This window comes from Dromaius novaehollandiae, chromosome 13 (assembly GCF_036370855.1).
Source record: "Dromaius novaehollandiae isolate bDroNov1 chromosome 13, bDroNov1.hap1, whole genome shotgun sequence".
Classification (NCBI taxonomy): Eukaryota; Metazoa; Chordata; class Aves; order Casuariiformes; family Dromaiidae; genus Dromaius; species Dromaius novaehollandiae.
The window spans coordinates 12,937,103-12,949,703 of record NC_088110.1 but is presented as its reverse complement, the minus strand read 5'-3'; the positions used below and the strand labels follow the sequence as shown (position 1 = coordinate 12,949,703).

Below are 12,601 nucleotides of genomic sequence, written 5' to 3'. Positions count from 1 at the left end.
TAAAATAAGATATACTGAAGATGGGCTGCACTGGTTTATCTGTTTACAAAGTTTGGGCCCTAATGTGTAAAATACCATCTACCAGAAGACTGTTAGCTACAAATAGATGTTTGTTTGTTTCTGAAATATATACATTTGCAGTTACAGAAATACAGTATTTTCATAAAATAATAAAATCTATCTTTTGTTCATTTTTTTTCACCTACCCAGAGGTTGGTTTGTGTGCACAGGATGCAAAAAGCATCTGGCACTGAGAGCTCTAGAGATGAGAATGCCTGAACTGAAGCAACTTAGATTCATAGAAGAGCCTTATACATACACTGTAGACCAATCCCACCTCCACTGTGACGGCTGCTGTGTGACTGAGGAGGATGTAAATTTTGGAAAAGGAGGCCTTCTGCTGGCAAAAAAATATCTAAGAGAAAGCTGGGTCAGTGCTTTGTTAAGACAAAATGTAAAGACACATCTTCAGGATGCAATGAGCAACTGCTTCCTAGAACAGTCTTAGAACTGACAAAAAAGATGCTATTCTGGATGTTTTCTTGAGTGGTGCACATGATCTAGTCCAAGAAACATTAGTAGGAGAGCTGCTCTGTGCTGTGAGGCCTCACAGCAGCCACAGTGCTGTGAGGTTTAACATTGCAGTGGGAGAGAGAAGGCCAAATGCATCCACCAAGTGAAAGTTTAACGTTTTCTCATCAGAGTGCCTTAACAAAGCAAAAGAAGTTGAACAATGCTTTCTAACATTTGTCTTGACCTTCTATTACCATGTTTTTGGCTGAAACTCCTGTAAAACTTCACCTGAATTAAAACTAGTCCTGATGTCCCTTGTGTGCTTTATTAAGCATTTCCCCAAGTATAGCCAAGTCTAGTTGGAATAGAATATCTCAGTTATTACGATGTTAGAATTTCTAATAAGACAGAGCAGAGAAGATTAAGCTACAGAAGATATTTTCACAATTAATTATTTTTGCTGAATTCAGTATGCCTATATTAGAAATAGATGTGACCACATTCTACCATAGAAATCAGAGAATTCAGTTTCTAGGGTGGATTGGCTCCACATTTGAACTTACAAAATCTTGTATGTTGGTGCGTCTTGGCTGTGGAGCTTACCCTCTTTGGCGCAGTTCTCTATAGGCGGCTGCTTTTGCTGGTTTAGAACAGCAGGATGGAACTTCTGATTTTGTGATAGCCCACAGGAGCCTGAAATGCCAAAAACTGGCACGGGTTAGTGGCTTCCTGTCCATGTCCTGTTCTCTGCCATATCCTTTTCTCCCAGCTGCACCCCGTGAGGTGCTCTTCCTTTTTTGCTGGATTCCACTGATGTGTAATGTAAACGAGCATAGTAATGGAATGTTTGGGATTTTAACTCCTGATGTGGCGATGTATTTATTTTTTGGTCTGAGAATTTTATGAAGAGTTGTATTATTCGTATATCGTTCTATTGTCATTTTGGGTTGTTTTCGGTTTTAATTCCTTCATGTGATATTCATAGATCGCTCACCTTTCCAGGGGAACTTGTAGCAGAAATCACATGACAGGCTATGTGTTATTTTAAGAGGCTTGTATCATAACCATCACCAAATCAAGCGGGAATTTGAAAATGATAAACTCAGTAATGAATGCAGTGGAATTTAAAGCCCACTGAAAAGCAAACATGAAATGCAGATTTATTATAATTTATTTCAACAGGAAAATGGTCAGCAACAGTGCTTGGGGAAGTGTTTGCACCAGATCAGGATGACTGGGACAATAAAACATTTCTCTCTGAAGGAAAACTGCTCAAGTGAAGCTTGTATTTATGTCAAAATGAGTAATATTTATGCTTCTTTAATTATTTTATTCACTATGCATTTCTCTGTGTTGAGGGTGTGCTTAAAGCCAGGATTATTGAGTGTGATAAGGAATTTACCTTCTGAATGCTATTCTTTTTTTTTTAACTTGGGTAACAAGGTATCAAGAAATTAATGCATGCAATATTTTTCTTCTTTTTGGAGAATGCAGGGTCATACCATGACTTTGATTTTTAATCAGATCTCCTCATTAATTTATTTAAACATGTGCTTTCTGTAAGACCCAGTTTAAATATAGGTTGTGTTTTTAATGCATGCCACCAAATGTTAGAGTTGATGGAATACAAATAACAAATTTAAAAGGAATCATTTCATCAAATGTGGAATTGAGTTTGGTGATCTCTCTTGATGGCTAAATTTATAGTTGCATGGGCAATCATAACTTTTAACTTAGAGTTATTTCTATTCACAGAAATACTAAATTAGATCTTTCACTCCTACTAATATGTTATTTATCCATATCATAAAGTGAGATGGCATATAGTGTAATTATATACAGTCCTGAAATATAGGTTCTACAGAAAATGAATGTGAGTTTCTGGCTCTACTGTCAAGAATGAGAGTTTTAAAGCCTTATCTAGATCAAAATTAAAGATTGAGTTTCTGTCTGTCAGCAGCCACTGAGCCTGTTTTCCATTTTAAGAGGTTACTGTTCCGTAATAATGGTCATAGAATATTTCCATAATTATTGATTACTGTCTCTTTGGTTTGGCACGTGCAAATGATATGACAGCTTTCATACAGAACTTTTCCTGTTTTAAATGGATAAATGAGAATCCAGGAAGATTTGGTTTTGTCACTTTTTATTACTTAATGTATGGGCTAGTGCATGATTACTACTTTGAACTCCAAGGTTACACTGACTCCTATGGACTATGTGCTTTTATTCAGGAAAGGGAAGGTCTAGGGATTTGGAAGTTACAAAAATATCTTTTCATAAACTCTGCAGATTGCCATTTCACAATTAAGGTGTTTTTTTCTGAGGTCATTTGCTGATTTTCGTAAGTATTGATCCTAGCATCTTCATAGTAACCTTTTAGGCCTTTTGAATTATGTGAATGAATAAAGAATATTTTCAGTTTTGATTTATTAAGCTTCTCTAATTGAAAGTTTATGTCTAGATCTTTCAGATTAAATCAGAGGACTGGTTCTCTGATGATGGTGGATTACGCTCCCCAAGGAACATACAACTTAAAAGTTAGAGTTTCTGATGGAGTTTGGCCTGATGTTTTATCTACAGTACAAATCCACGTCCAAGAGCTGGAAAATGAAGCCATACAAAATTCAGCTGCTGTGCGTCTAGCAGGTTAGTTTTATTTGCCAGGTGAGAGTTAAATCAGGTGCTTATATAGTTAAATATTATGTGATTCTAGGTATCACTGGTGATTCTTTGATTTCGATATCATTGTAAGGCATATGCACTTTTCAGTATGTTTCCATATTGTTAATTAAGAAGTAAGTTGAGGGACTAACCTGTGGTCTCCCAGTATTTGATGTTTATGTATTTATGAATCTCAAACTCAGATATCACAGCAGAGGAGTTCATAAGGAGAGATGAACATGGCAAAAACAGACTCGACAAGTTCAAGGAATTACTGGCAAAAGTATTTTCAGCTCAGCTTAGTGATATCACTGTATTCAGTGTGATGAACATTGATGGAAAACAGACAGATATAAGATTTACAGTCACTGATGGTTCTGCATATTACAGACCAGAGAAACTGCATGCTGAGTTGGCAGCATTTAAAAATGAGGTATGTGCCCTAGTATTTTCATGTAAACTTGATATTTGGTCCCAAACACCAAACAAACCTCAGTGGAAGAACACGCTACATCTACAAATAGCTTTTTTGCTTTACTCAACACTTATTTCACAGATATTTTTGTCCTTCTCTTTAGTCCCATATGCACAATTATCTTACAGTTGTATTCATTTCTGTTTCAATAGGTGTGACCAATTTTAGTTACGGAAAGATGATCCTCCCTTTCAGATCACGGTACAGTCTTCTGTGTTTTCCAGAGTCAGCATCTCACTGTGCAGTTTATCTAATTCTGAGTATGAAATCAGAAGCATCCCTACAAGCCAAAGTGGTATTGTAATACAGAGAATGTCTTGAAAACGACAGCTTTTTGAACATTGCAGGTCCTGATGGAAATATCCAAATTATCCACTAGTGGTTAGACATTTATATTATAATAGAGGCTTGATGTCACCCAGATTGAAATTCCCTTGTACAAAGAGACTACAGTCTTTAGAAGAGAATTCTTCTGGAAGGAATATGCAGTTTAGAAGATGAGATAGAGCAGATGAGTGAGATGGAGACAACCAGTTCCATCAGTGTATTTAACTAACTGTAGGTCAACTCTAAATATGATGTGACCTCCCCCCTTTTTTCTATTTTAGGGGAAAAACAGTTTTTGAATGTAAGATGCTTCCTGATGACCTAACTGTCCTGCTCGCTTATCACATCCTGCATGCTTTCTGACTCTGTTACCCAGACTTCATCTATCTTGGCCACACTCTTGTACAATTTTCTGCAGTCCTCCAGATTTTGGCTTTTGTTGAAGTCTTGCAGATGCAGCTGATTAAGCAAGTGCTGCTGAGTAAGCTTTGTGCCTTGCACAAAGGCAAGATGTTACTGCTTAGCTAACCGGCAGTAACTTACCCTAGACGGGACAGCACTTCCTGCTTTTCATTTGTGGCTTTGGGGTCTGTTTGCATATAATACATGGTACATCTTATGGAGGACTTCTCCTGAGGAGAGAACAACACTTTCTGTTTGTGTAAATATCGTAGGGTCTGCCTGGTTCTGGGAATCAAATAGCATACCTTAAAATAGAATATCTTAACTTTCCACCTGCCTAACTGCTGTCAGACAGCAAAATACACATTTTTCTTGTATCTTAAATAGTTGTGTGGATTATTAGAAGCTTCAGAATGACCCAAGCTGGAAATATCAGAGACAAATACTATTCATGTATCATAACTGCAGCTTCTTATGCATATTTATAAAATTTTTATAACAATAATACAGAAAATTGCATAGATTTCAAATATTCTGTGCCATAAAATATGGCTGATGAATTCATCGAAGTGATAACAAGGGGTTTGGTTCACATATTTTAATGAAAAAAAAGTTTGTATTAATTATATATCACCTTTCAATATTTAATGAATAGCTCTGCTGAGTAATCACCAATAGTCTACAGAAACCAATCATAGCCAGAGAATTTCTCCAGTAGTTTTTGTATATGTGTTTAAATATAGAAAATAAGTAATCAGCACTGGAATTATTCATTGAATAGCTAAATAAATAATATGTTTTTATTAACCTCCTTGGTGTATGGCTTTGCCACGTTTTCTGTTAGCAGCAAAAATAATCCATCCTAATACTATAAAGGAGCCAAGGCTGTTTATGTACACTGTATTTTTTCTGTAACAGTACTACATACCTGTCTAAACGTGCAATATAGACTCCCTACTAGTGGTTATAAATGTGGACAGTAGACCCCAAACTGCATTGGTGGGATACATCATGTCATTATATAGTATGTTTTTATACCTTTGGGACTTGTTTTCTCAAATACGTCTTATGATATTTGAGGACATCCTGACAACTGGTTATAAAGGTCAAAGTTCTTAGAGTGGTGGATTGAATGGAAAGCACAAGTAAAGTGAAAAAATAAAGAGCATTAGTATTTATGTATTTTGGTCTTTCCAAAGCTTCTTTTTAAAATATTTGTCATATATTTTACATTGGAAAAAATATATTAAATATACAAGTAATAATGAGAGTCTAAATCTGATTGCACATTGTTAGTTTTACATTGGTATATTTCTGTTGCCCATGATTTACTTTTGACTTGCATGATTGCAAGAATAGAGGATCCTCTTGTATTGAGGTCTGGGCACTGAATACAACATTCAGTGTGTTTGAACCATCAAATCATCACGGAAGTTATGAAGTAATATCTGGATGTAACTGATGAAGAAGAATTGATATCCTGGCTTGAGCCAGATCATGCCTGTTGCTACTATCAAAGAGTGCAGAGATGTGTGGCTTAGACCACGCAGTTCACAAGGTGGAATATAACTGCTATCAGAGCTTAATCCTTAGAAATAATGTTAGTAGGCCAGTGCAGATTTAAGATGTTCACTATCAGTCATGTCAATGATTAAGTTTTAGGAAATATCGCTACTGTAAATTTTTTAAAATATTTCCTGGATTTGTTAAGTTATTGTGCTTGCACTTTGCTTGTCGGGGATGTTACTGACTAATATTCAAGGAGCTAAAGTACTCTATTCAGTTTATGATGGCTTAGATTTTTCAGAAATGAAGGAGTAAATAAAAGCACTTATTAGGAAAAGATTGGTGATCTTTTAAACTGTATTTCCTCTTAGATCCAATCAGCTTTACAAGTGAACATTTCACAGATAGATGTAGACGAATGCAGGAGGGCAAATTGTAGCAATGGCAACGGTTGTACAAACTACCTTACAGTGAGTGACATCCCAACAGTGACGGATACTGGAAGTGTGTCATTTGTCTCTGTAACAACCACCATCAATACAGTCTGCACCTGTCCAGCTAGGGACCGAATTCATCAGTCTTGTGACTCTTACCCTCGAAGCCCTTGTCTCAATGGTGGGAGATGTATTGACACTTTGAATGGTTACAGGTGAGGAAACTTGTATTGCAGCTTCCCTTACTTTATCTTTCTTTTGTTTTTAAAATGTCAAGTGTAGCTAACAAGATTCAGATCTAGAAAAAATGATGAATGCACTTCTGGCTGAAGGAGAAGCAAAGGACCCGCAGGTGTACTGGAGCATAAACTTAATGACAACAACGTCAAGGGCCCAATGATAGTGCAGTAGCCCTAAGCCTGTGGGGATCGTGCATGAGTAAGAACTAAAACCTGGGAATCCACATGAAAATGCCTACTGTTTTTGTAGTTTTCTCTCTCTGTGACTTCCACTACCTGATATATATATTCTTATACTCTCCTACACAGTTAAAATGATTTCACGTAGTATACGAAAGTTCTTTTATGGTTTCATCATGTCATTGAGCAAGGTTACCATTACAGGACTTGAAAATATTTGCAGTGAGATCTTTTAAAAATGAGATTGGTTAGCTGAGGATGTTGATAACAGGATAGGGAGCCTTTTATTTTGGATATGGCTAATATCCAGTAAATAATAGCAGAGAATTGTCACTATCTGACACTTACTCATACGAGTAAGTTGGTGGTTTTATGTCTACGTCTAGATTGACCAGTATCTTTGTAATAGCATTCACCAAAATAAATCAAAGGTCTTTTTGGTGGGATTAGCTGAGAGGTCAGAGCGTTGACTTGATATAGGAACCATGCTGTTCTTTCAGCCCTGGACCTACAGGCTTTCAGGGAAAGATTTGGAAAGACACAAAATTTGGAAAAGCAGCAGTATGGTTTTCTCAGGCTCTGAAAGAACAGTGGCATCACTAACATCTGTCATCTTTCAAGAGCACTTAATTCAGTATAAAAGAATGGGAAATGTGCACTATTTTTTTTTCTCTTCCAAAACAGTAATAATAAAGGAGAATACCAGTAGTAGCAATGCTAGCGGGAGAAAGTGAAATGTAGTTTAAACCATGGATATAGGGACGTTAGAAAATATTAGATAGGAAACTTGCTTTACTATAACATCTGTTGGTCTACAACAGTATTTCTTTAGTTAAATTATACAGGTTTATTCTAGCTGGGAATTTACCTCCTTGGTTTTTCTCTGTAATAAATTGACCAAGCAGTGTTTAATGTTCCATCCTTCTTACCTAGTAAAATAATTCTTTGTTCCTTTCATTGTATGATTTTGAGTATTGTCTCTCAATAATGTAGTCTCAAAAATAATTTTTGAAGGAAATAGCATGGTGGATAAATATGCTTTGTACTCATAAAAATATTTTAATAATTAATGCACCCATGTATACATGGAACCTAACTAAAATCTGCCTTGTTTCACTGCTGTTTTTAGTGTGATTTAAGAGCTAGTTTTGTTGCATGTAGAACCAAACAAAAATTGAATATGAGAGAATCTCGACTTTTCTGTGTGCGCGCTCTCTTTCAGATGTCTTTGTCCTGCTTCATTTCATGGACCAGACTGCCAACAGACTAAGCACAGTTTCCATGGAAATGGTTATGCATGGTTTCGTCCCATCAGGCCTTGTTTTGAGAGCTCACTCTCTCTTGAGTTTATTACTGCGGTTCCAGATGGACTTTTACTATATAGTGGTCCTTTGTCAAATTCGGAACCTGGGAGTACAGAAAACTTCATTGCAATAGGTACTTCTGCAAAGCATGTGAGAAAATTAAATGTCTTTTGGGAATGAGTATCATATGAACAGTGTAGTAGTAAAAGTGTGAATTCTGTCTTTCTATCTTATAAGATAATTTATTTGTGAGAAAACTGATTTTCTGGGTTGAAAATGTTGGAAAATATTTTGAAACATTCTCTAACAGGTCATTTTGCTTTGATGTATTGTTTTCTTAGAGCCTGATTTAAGTCCATCAAAGAGCTATAGAAATCAAGGTGAAAACAAAACAGCCAAAATTTTATATAGGAAAAAAATCCCACTAGGAAAACTCCAGTGCTATAAAGGAATTTAGGTACTTTGAAGATGGGTATTACATGATTAATGCAGCCTTAGTCGTATGTCATTCTTATCTAGCTTGCTGAGCAAAGAAATCCACTTAAACCGCTTTCTGTCTTACGGCATTTTTGCACTTTTCTTTTTAAATGGGCAATGATTTGATGAATGAATCCAGTCTCAGTGCACCATTGTAGGAAGATTTATACACCAATAGAACTCATTGCTTTAAGTTGATGCATATTTAAAAGGCTTGCTTACTGCTGCATTTTTTTGTGAGTTAGTATACAAGATGCATGGTATAGTTGGTATTTTATATTTTCCTAATTATTTGAAAAATTATGTTGTTGGATGTTGTTAATCATTAATTTGATTTTTGCTTTGTTTTGCAGTTTCTTGTGAATTTGGGTAGAAGTTGGGAGGGTGTAAAATATGTATGTATTAGTTTTATTTTATAGCATTATAAAGGTACGGATTGCTTATCAGGAATTAGTTCTAGTGCTTTACCCTTGACAAAGAAGTGGCATAATCTAAAGTATAAAAGTCAATACTATATTGAATGAGTATTCCTAGATAATAGACGTCATAGAATATAATTCCAGTATTTCTATACTGAACACTGCTTTGTGTGATTAGCAATAACTATTAAATCAGTACATTCGCTGTGTTAAATATCCAAAATGAAAGATATTTGTAGGTGGATTAAATTTCTTTTGCTTGTTGTGTTAGAACTCTCCAGTGGTATTCCTGTGCTGAAGATGAGCCATGGCTCAGGTTCAGTGATGCTGCAGTTACCAAGTCACCTAAACGTAACGGACAAAAAATGGCATCAGCTAGAAGTCAGAACCAGTGGTCAGGTCAGTTCTTTGATTTTCCACAACAGAATATTGATACTTTCATACCACTTGCCCATGCAGAAACCGAAGGGTAGAAAACTGAGCCTGGGCAGTTATATATGTTAGTCTAACTGTGCCCGCTTAGACTCAATGAATAGTATGAATTCTGGGGAGACTGCACTGTCAGCTCTAAATCCACCTATGTTGTAATCTTTTATATTTTGGGATCAGAGGGTTTTCTGTTTGTTGGGGGATTTTTTTCAAGCTCTGCAGCACATATGGAAGGTTCATTCGGGGTTAGCTATAATTTGCACACTCAGTATATACATTTGAACACTGAAAACCTGTGCACAGAAATCAGAGAATTACTTATTTGCAAATACAGTTACCTGTTTTGTGAATGTGGTTAAAATACTCAGAAATACAAATTAAATACTGAGGTTAAGTGCCTTTTCCTTTTTTGTTAAATGGGTCTGTTTTGGCTTCGCTATTTGTCGCAGGGTGGAAAACAGAACAGAAAAGAAACTTTTTATGTAAAAAGAAAAAAGATGGTATCATATTTAAGAAGTTTATTGAATTATACTGGAATTCTTAATTCAGTAATCCTACGTTTTGATATAGGATATTCGATTCACTTTGGATCACTGCAGTGCAGCTGTTGTTTCAGAGATAGAAGGAGTAGGCAAATGGCTATCTACTGAAGATCGTACAAATTGTGAAGTCTTTGGGTCTGTTCCACGAAGAGCAAGGTAACAGCACATTTCTGGAGATTCACTGAAAAATAGTTTAGTCTAAAGCTTTTGAACATTTTCTTTATCAAATTGAAGCAAAGTTATTAATGACTAGAAGTATTTATTTTTCTCGTTTCTGGGTGAAGACCTGACCTTGAAGTACTAAACAAATTTTAAGGAACCAGTCTTCCTCCAAGTAGTGTTGTGAGACTGCGACAACTGCAGAACATTATGTGGCTAGTAGTGGAGCTCTTGTGGGTAAGATGTACCATCTCTTATCCACAGGACTTCTCTCCTCTTATTTTATTTAATAAATGACTATAAACCTACTCTTGAAAACCTCACAAAATTTGGCCAGTTGACTTTTTAAGGGCAATAACTCTGGATGCTTGAGCAATCTTACTACCTCATTCCTATAAAGCTGAGGGCTCCTACAGACAAATTTTGGCAAATGTGTTAAGGCAGACTAAGACAACAGTGTCTCCAGTTGATTAAAAAGGCTACTGCCTTCATAGCAGAGTCAGAGGAAGCGCACATGTATCCATACCTCAGTTGTTCACTTCACAGACTGGTGTACTAGCATAAGCTGCTAATTAAAGTGGGCTGGTGCTGATAGGCTTGCTTATGAGCCGCTGCAGCTCATTATGAGCTGTAGAATCCACCCATGTTTGTTTTCCAGCCCGGGTGCAGTAAATTCTCTGGTCTTGCGCTGGTGGCTTATCCTCAGTTAAAACCAAAAAAAAGTGGTTGGAAAACCTTTATTTAGAAAGCAGTTATCACAGTCAAAGCAAAAGAATGTTTTGAGTAGCATTCTGCAAGGTTATCAATATCCTTTTCATTAAAGACTGGGTTATGCTTATTACACTTGCTGATGACATCAAGCTGGAAGAAACAACTAGGGCACAGCTTAGAACTGAAAATGATCGCAGGAAACTGAAAATACGACCTGAAAATATACTACGCTTTTCCACTAATGCATGAGCAAAGTATTGCATGTAGGCAGGAGTAACCTGCCTCACAAATACAGAGAAGGAACAACTGCCTAAGTACCTGTAAAAGATCTGGAGGATGGTTACAAGCTGAGCGACTCAGCAGTGTCATGTTAATATAAAAAGGGGCAAGCAGTATACAGTAATACCGCAACATGTATAAAACCTTGAGAAATCAAAAGTAATGCTTAAACTTGTTTAGCAGTGTTAGGCCTCAGCTGTAGTTCTGGGCCTGGTTTTGTGCACCACAGTGAGGGATAGGTGTGGACCAACTGGGTAAGTCCAGGGAGGAACAACTGTCATCAGCTGTCTTTAAGAATATGACCTATCAAGAAGGAACTGAGGTCACTTAACCGAAAGAAGGGAAGACTGAGGAGAGATACAGTAAGTCTTAGAGTGTATATATATATATTTAAAAAAAAAGAAAAGCCATAAAGAGGATTTAGAAAATTTCCGCTGTATGTTCTTGAGAGATGGGAGAAGAAATAGTGGCTTTCAGTCACAGTACGGAAGGTTCAGGTTGTATTTTAGGGAAAACTTGGTACTGATAAAGATACTTGAACACTGGAATAGATTATCTGTGGAGACTATGATGTTCCTTTTATTTGTTCACCCTCCAAATCTCCCCCTCCCCTCAAGACATAGATAGTTTTAAGTATGGGTGGTGATTTTTGAATACGCATATTTACAAGTCTCAAGGAGCTTCCAGCTACTGGTGAATAACATTCCTTTTTCCTCTGAATGCCAGTCCATTTGCACATTCACACTGGGGGGCACTCTAAGCTGATATTGAACCTGTTCTCTGAGGGAGGGCCTTTGAGTTGAAGAGGAACTGCAAGTCTTCTCTGCCTGTGTTGTACCGTGTGTGTGTGGTGGCATACTGGTTAACAAAGGTATGAGGGTAGGGTGCCAGATGACCGCCCAACAGACCTCTGAATGGGAGCAGTCCTTAATGATGCCGTGGAAGTTGACTGAGCTCTAATGGACTAATGTGCCTGACTGCCGTGTTAGCTACCACAAAACAAGTCCTGATAGTCTGCTGTCCACCAAGGGTGTCTGTGTCCAGATATTTGCATCTTGGACACCCTTGCTGCCAAGTTGAAGACAAAAATGTCTTCCTAAATGGTTGTGTCTTGTGTCTAGAATTTGAAATACAAAGATTGTTGGGAGGAATGACTTTGTTCTAGAAGTATGGGGTTTTGAAAAGAAAACAAGGGATTCTAGAAAAAAGAGGTAGGGTACGGCTCACCTAGCTTTTGATGCCTTCGCTGTAAGTGTCTGTCTCTGAGGTAGTAGGACTAGTCTCTCTTTATAGTTAATAGGGAGGCCGTTCTAAGGAGTGATTTATACAACTTACTTTAATGTCCACTTTAGGATAAGACAAACTGCTCTGTAGATTCCAGTGATTATAGTACATAGATCTCCATTCACTGTAAAATCAGCCTAGGGTTACTAGCTCATTCGTAGCTGTTAACATCCACAATGCATATTTTTAATCAGATAAATTCCATGTAAATTGTCCTCTTCCGAAGTTTATCTACTGGTTTGATTAAAACTCAGAAA

At 36.9% G+C, this 12,601-nt stretch overlaps 1 protein-coding gene across 1 annotated transcript in view; it reads left to right on the top strand.

The window, feature by feature from the left end:
* LOC112988789 (neural-cadherin-like) overlaps positions 1 to 12,601 on the top strand; it is a 72,722-nt gene that overhangs the window by 43,756 nt on the left and 16,365 nt on the right. The window contains exons 19-25 of the mRNA XM_064519638.1: positions 1,696 to 1,789; positions 2,978 to 3,162; positions 3,381 to 3,610; positions 6,259 to 6,536; positions 7,963 to 8,177; positions 9,212 to 9,339; positions 9,940 to 10,067. Coding sequence (XP_064375708.1) covers positions 1,696 to 1,789; positions 2,978 to 3,162; positions 3,381 to 3,610; positions 6,259 to 6,536; positions 7,963 to 8,177; positions 9,212 to 9,339; positions 9,940 to 10,067 — 1,258 coding nt within the window. The remainder of the gene's footprint in view (positions 1 to 1,695; positions 1,790 to 2,977; positions 3,163 to 3,380; positions 3,611 to 6,258; positions 6,537 to 7,962; positions 8,178 to 9,211; positions 9,340 to 9,939; positions 10,068 to 12,601) is intronic.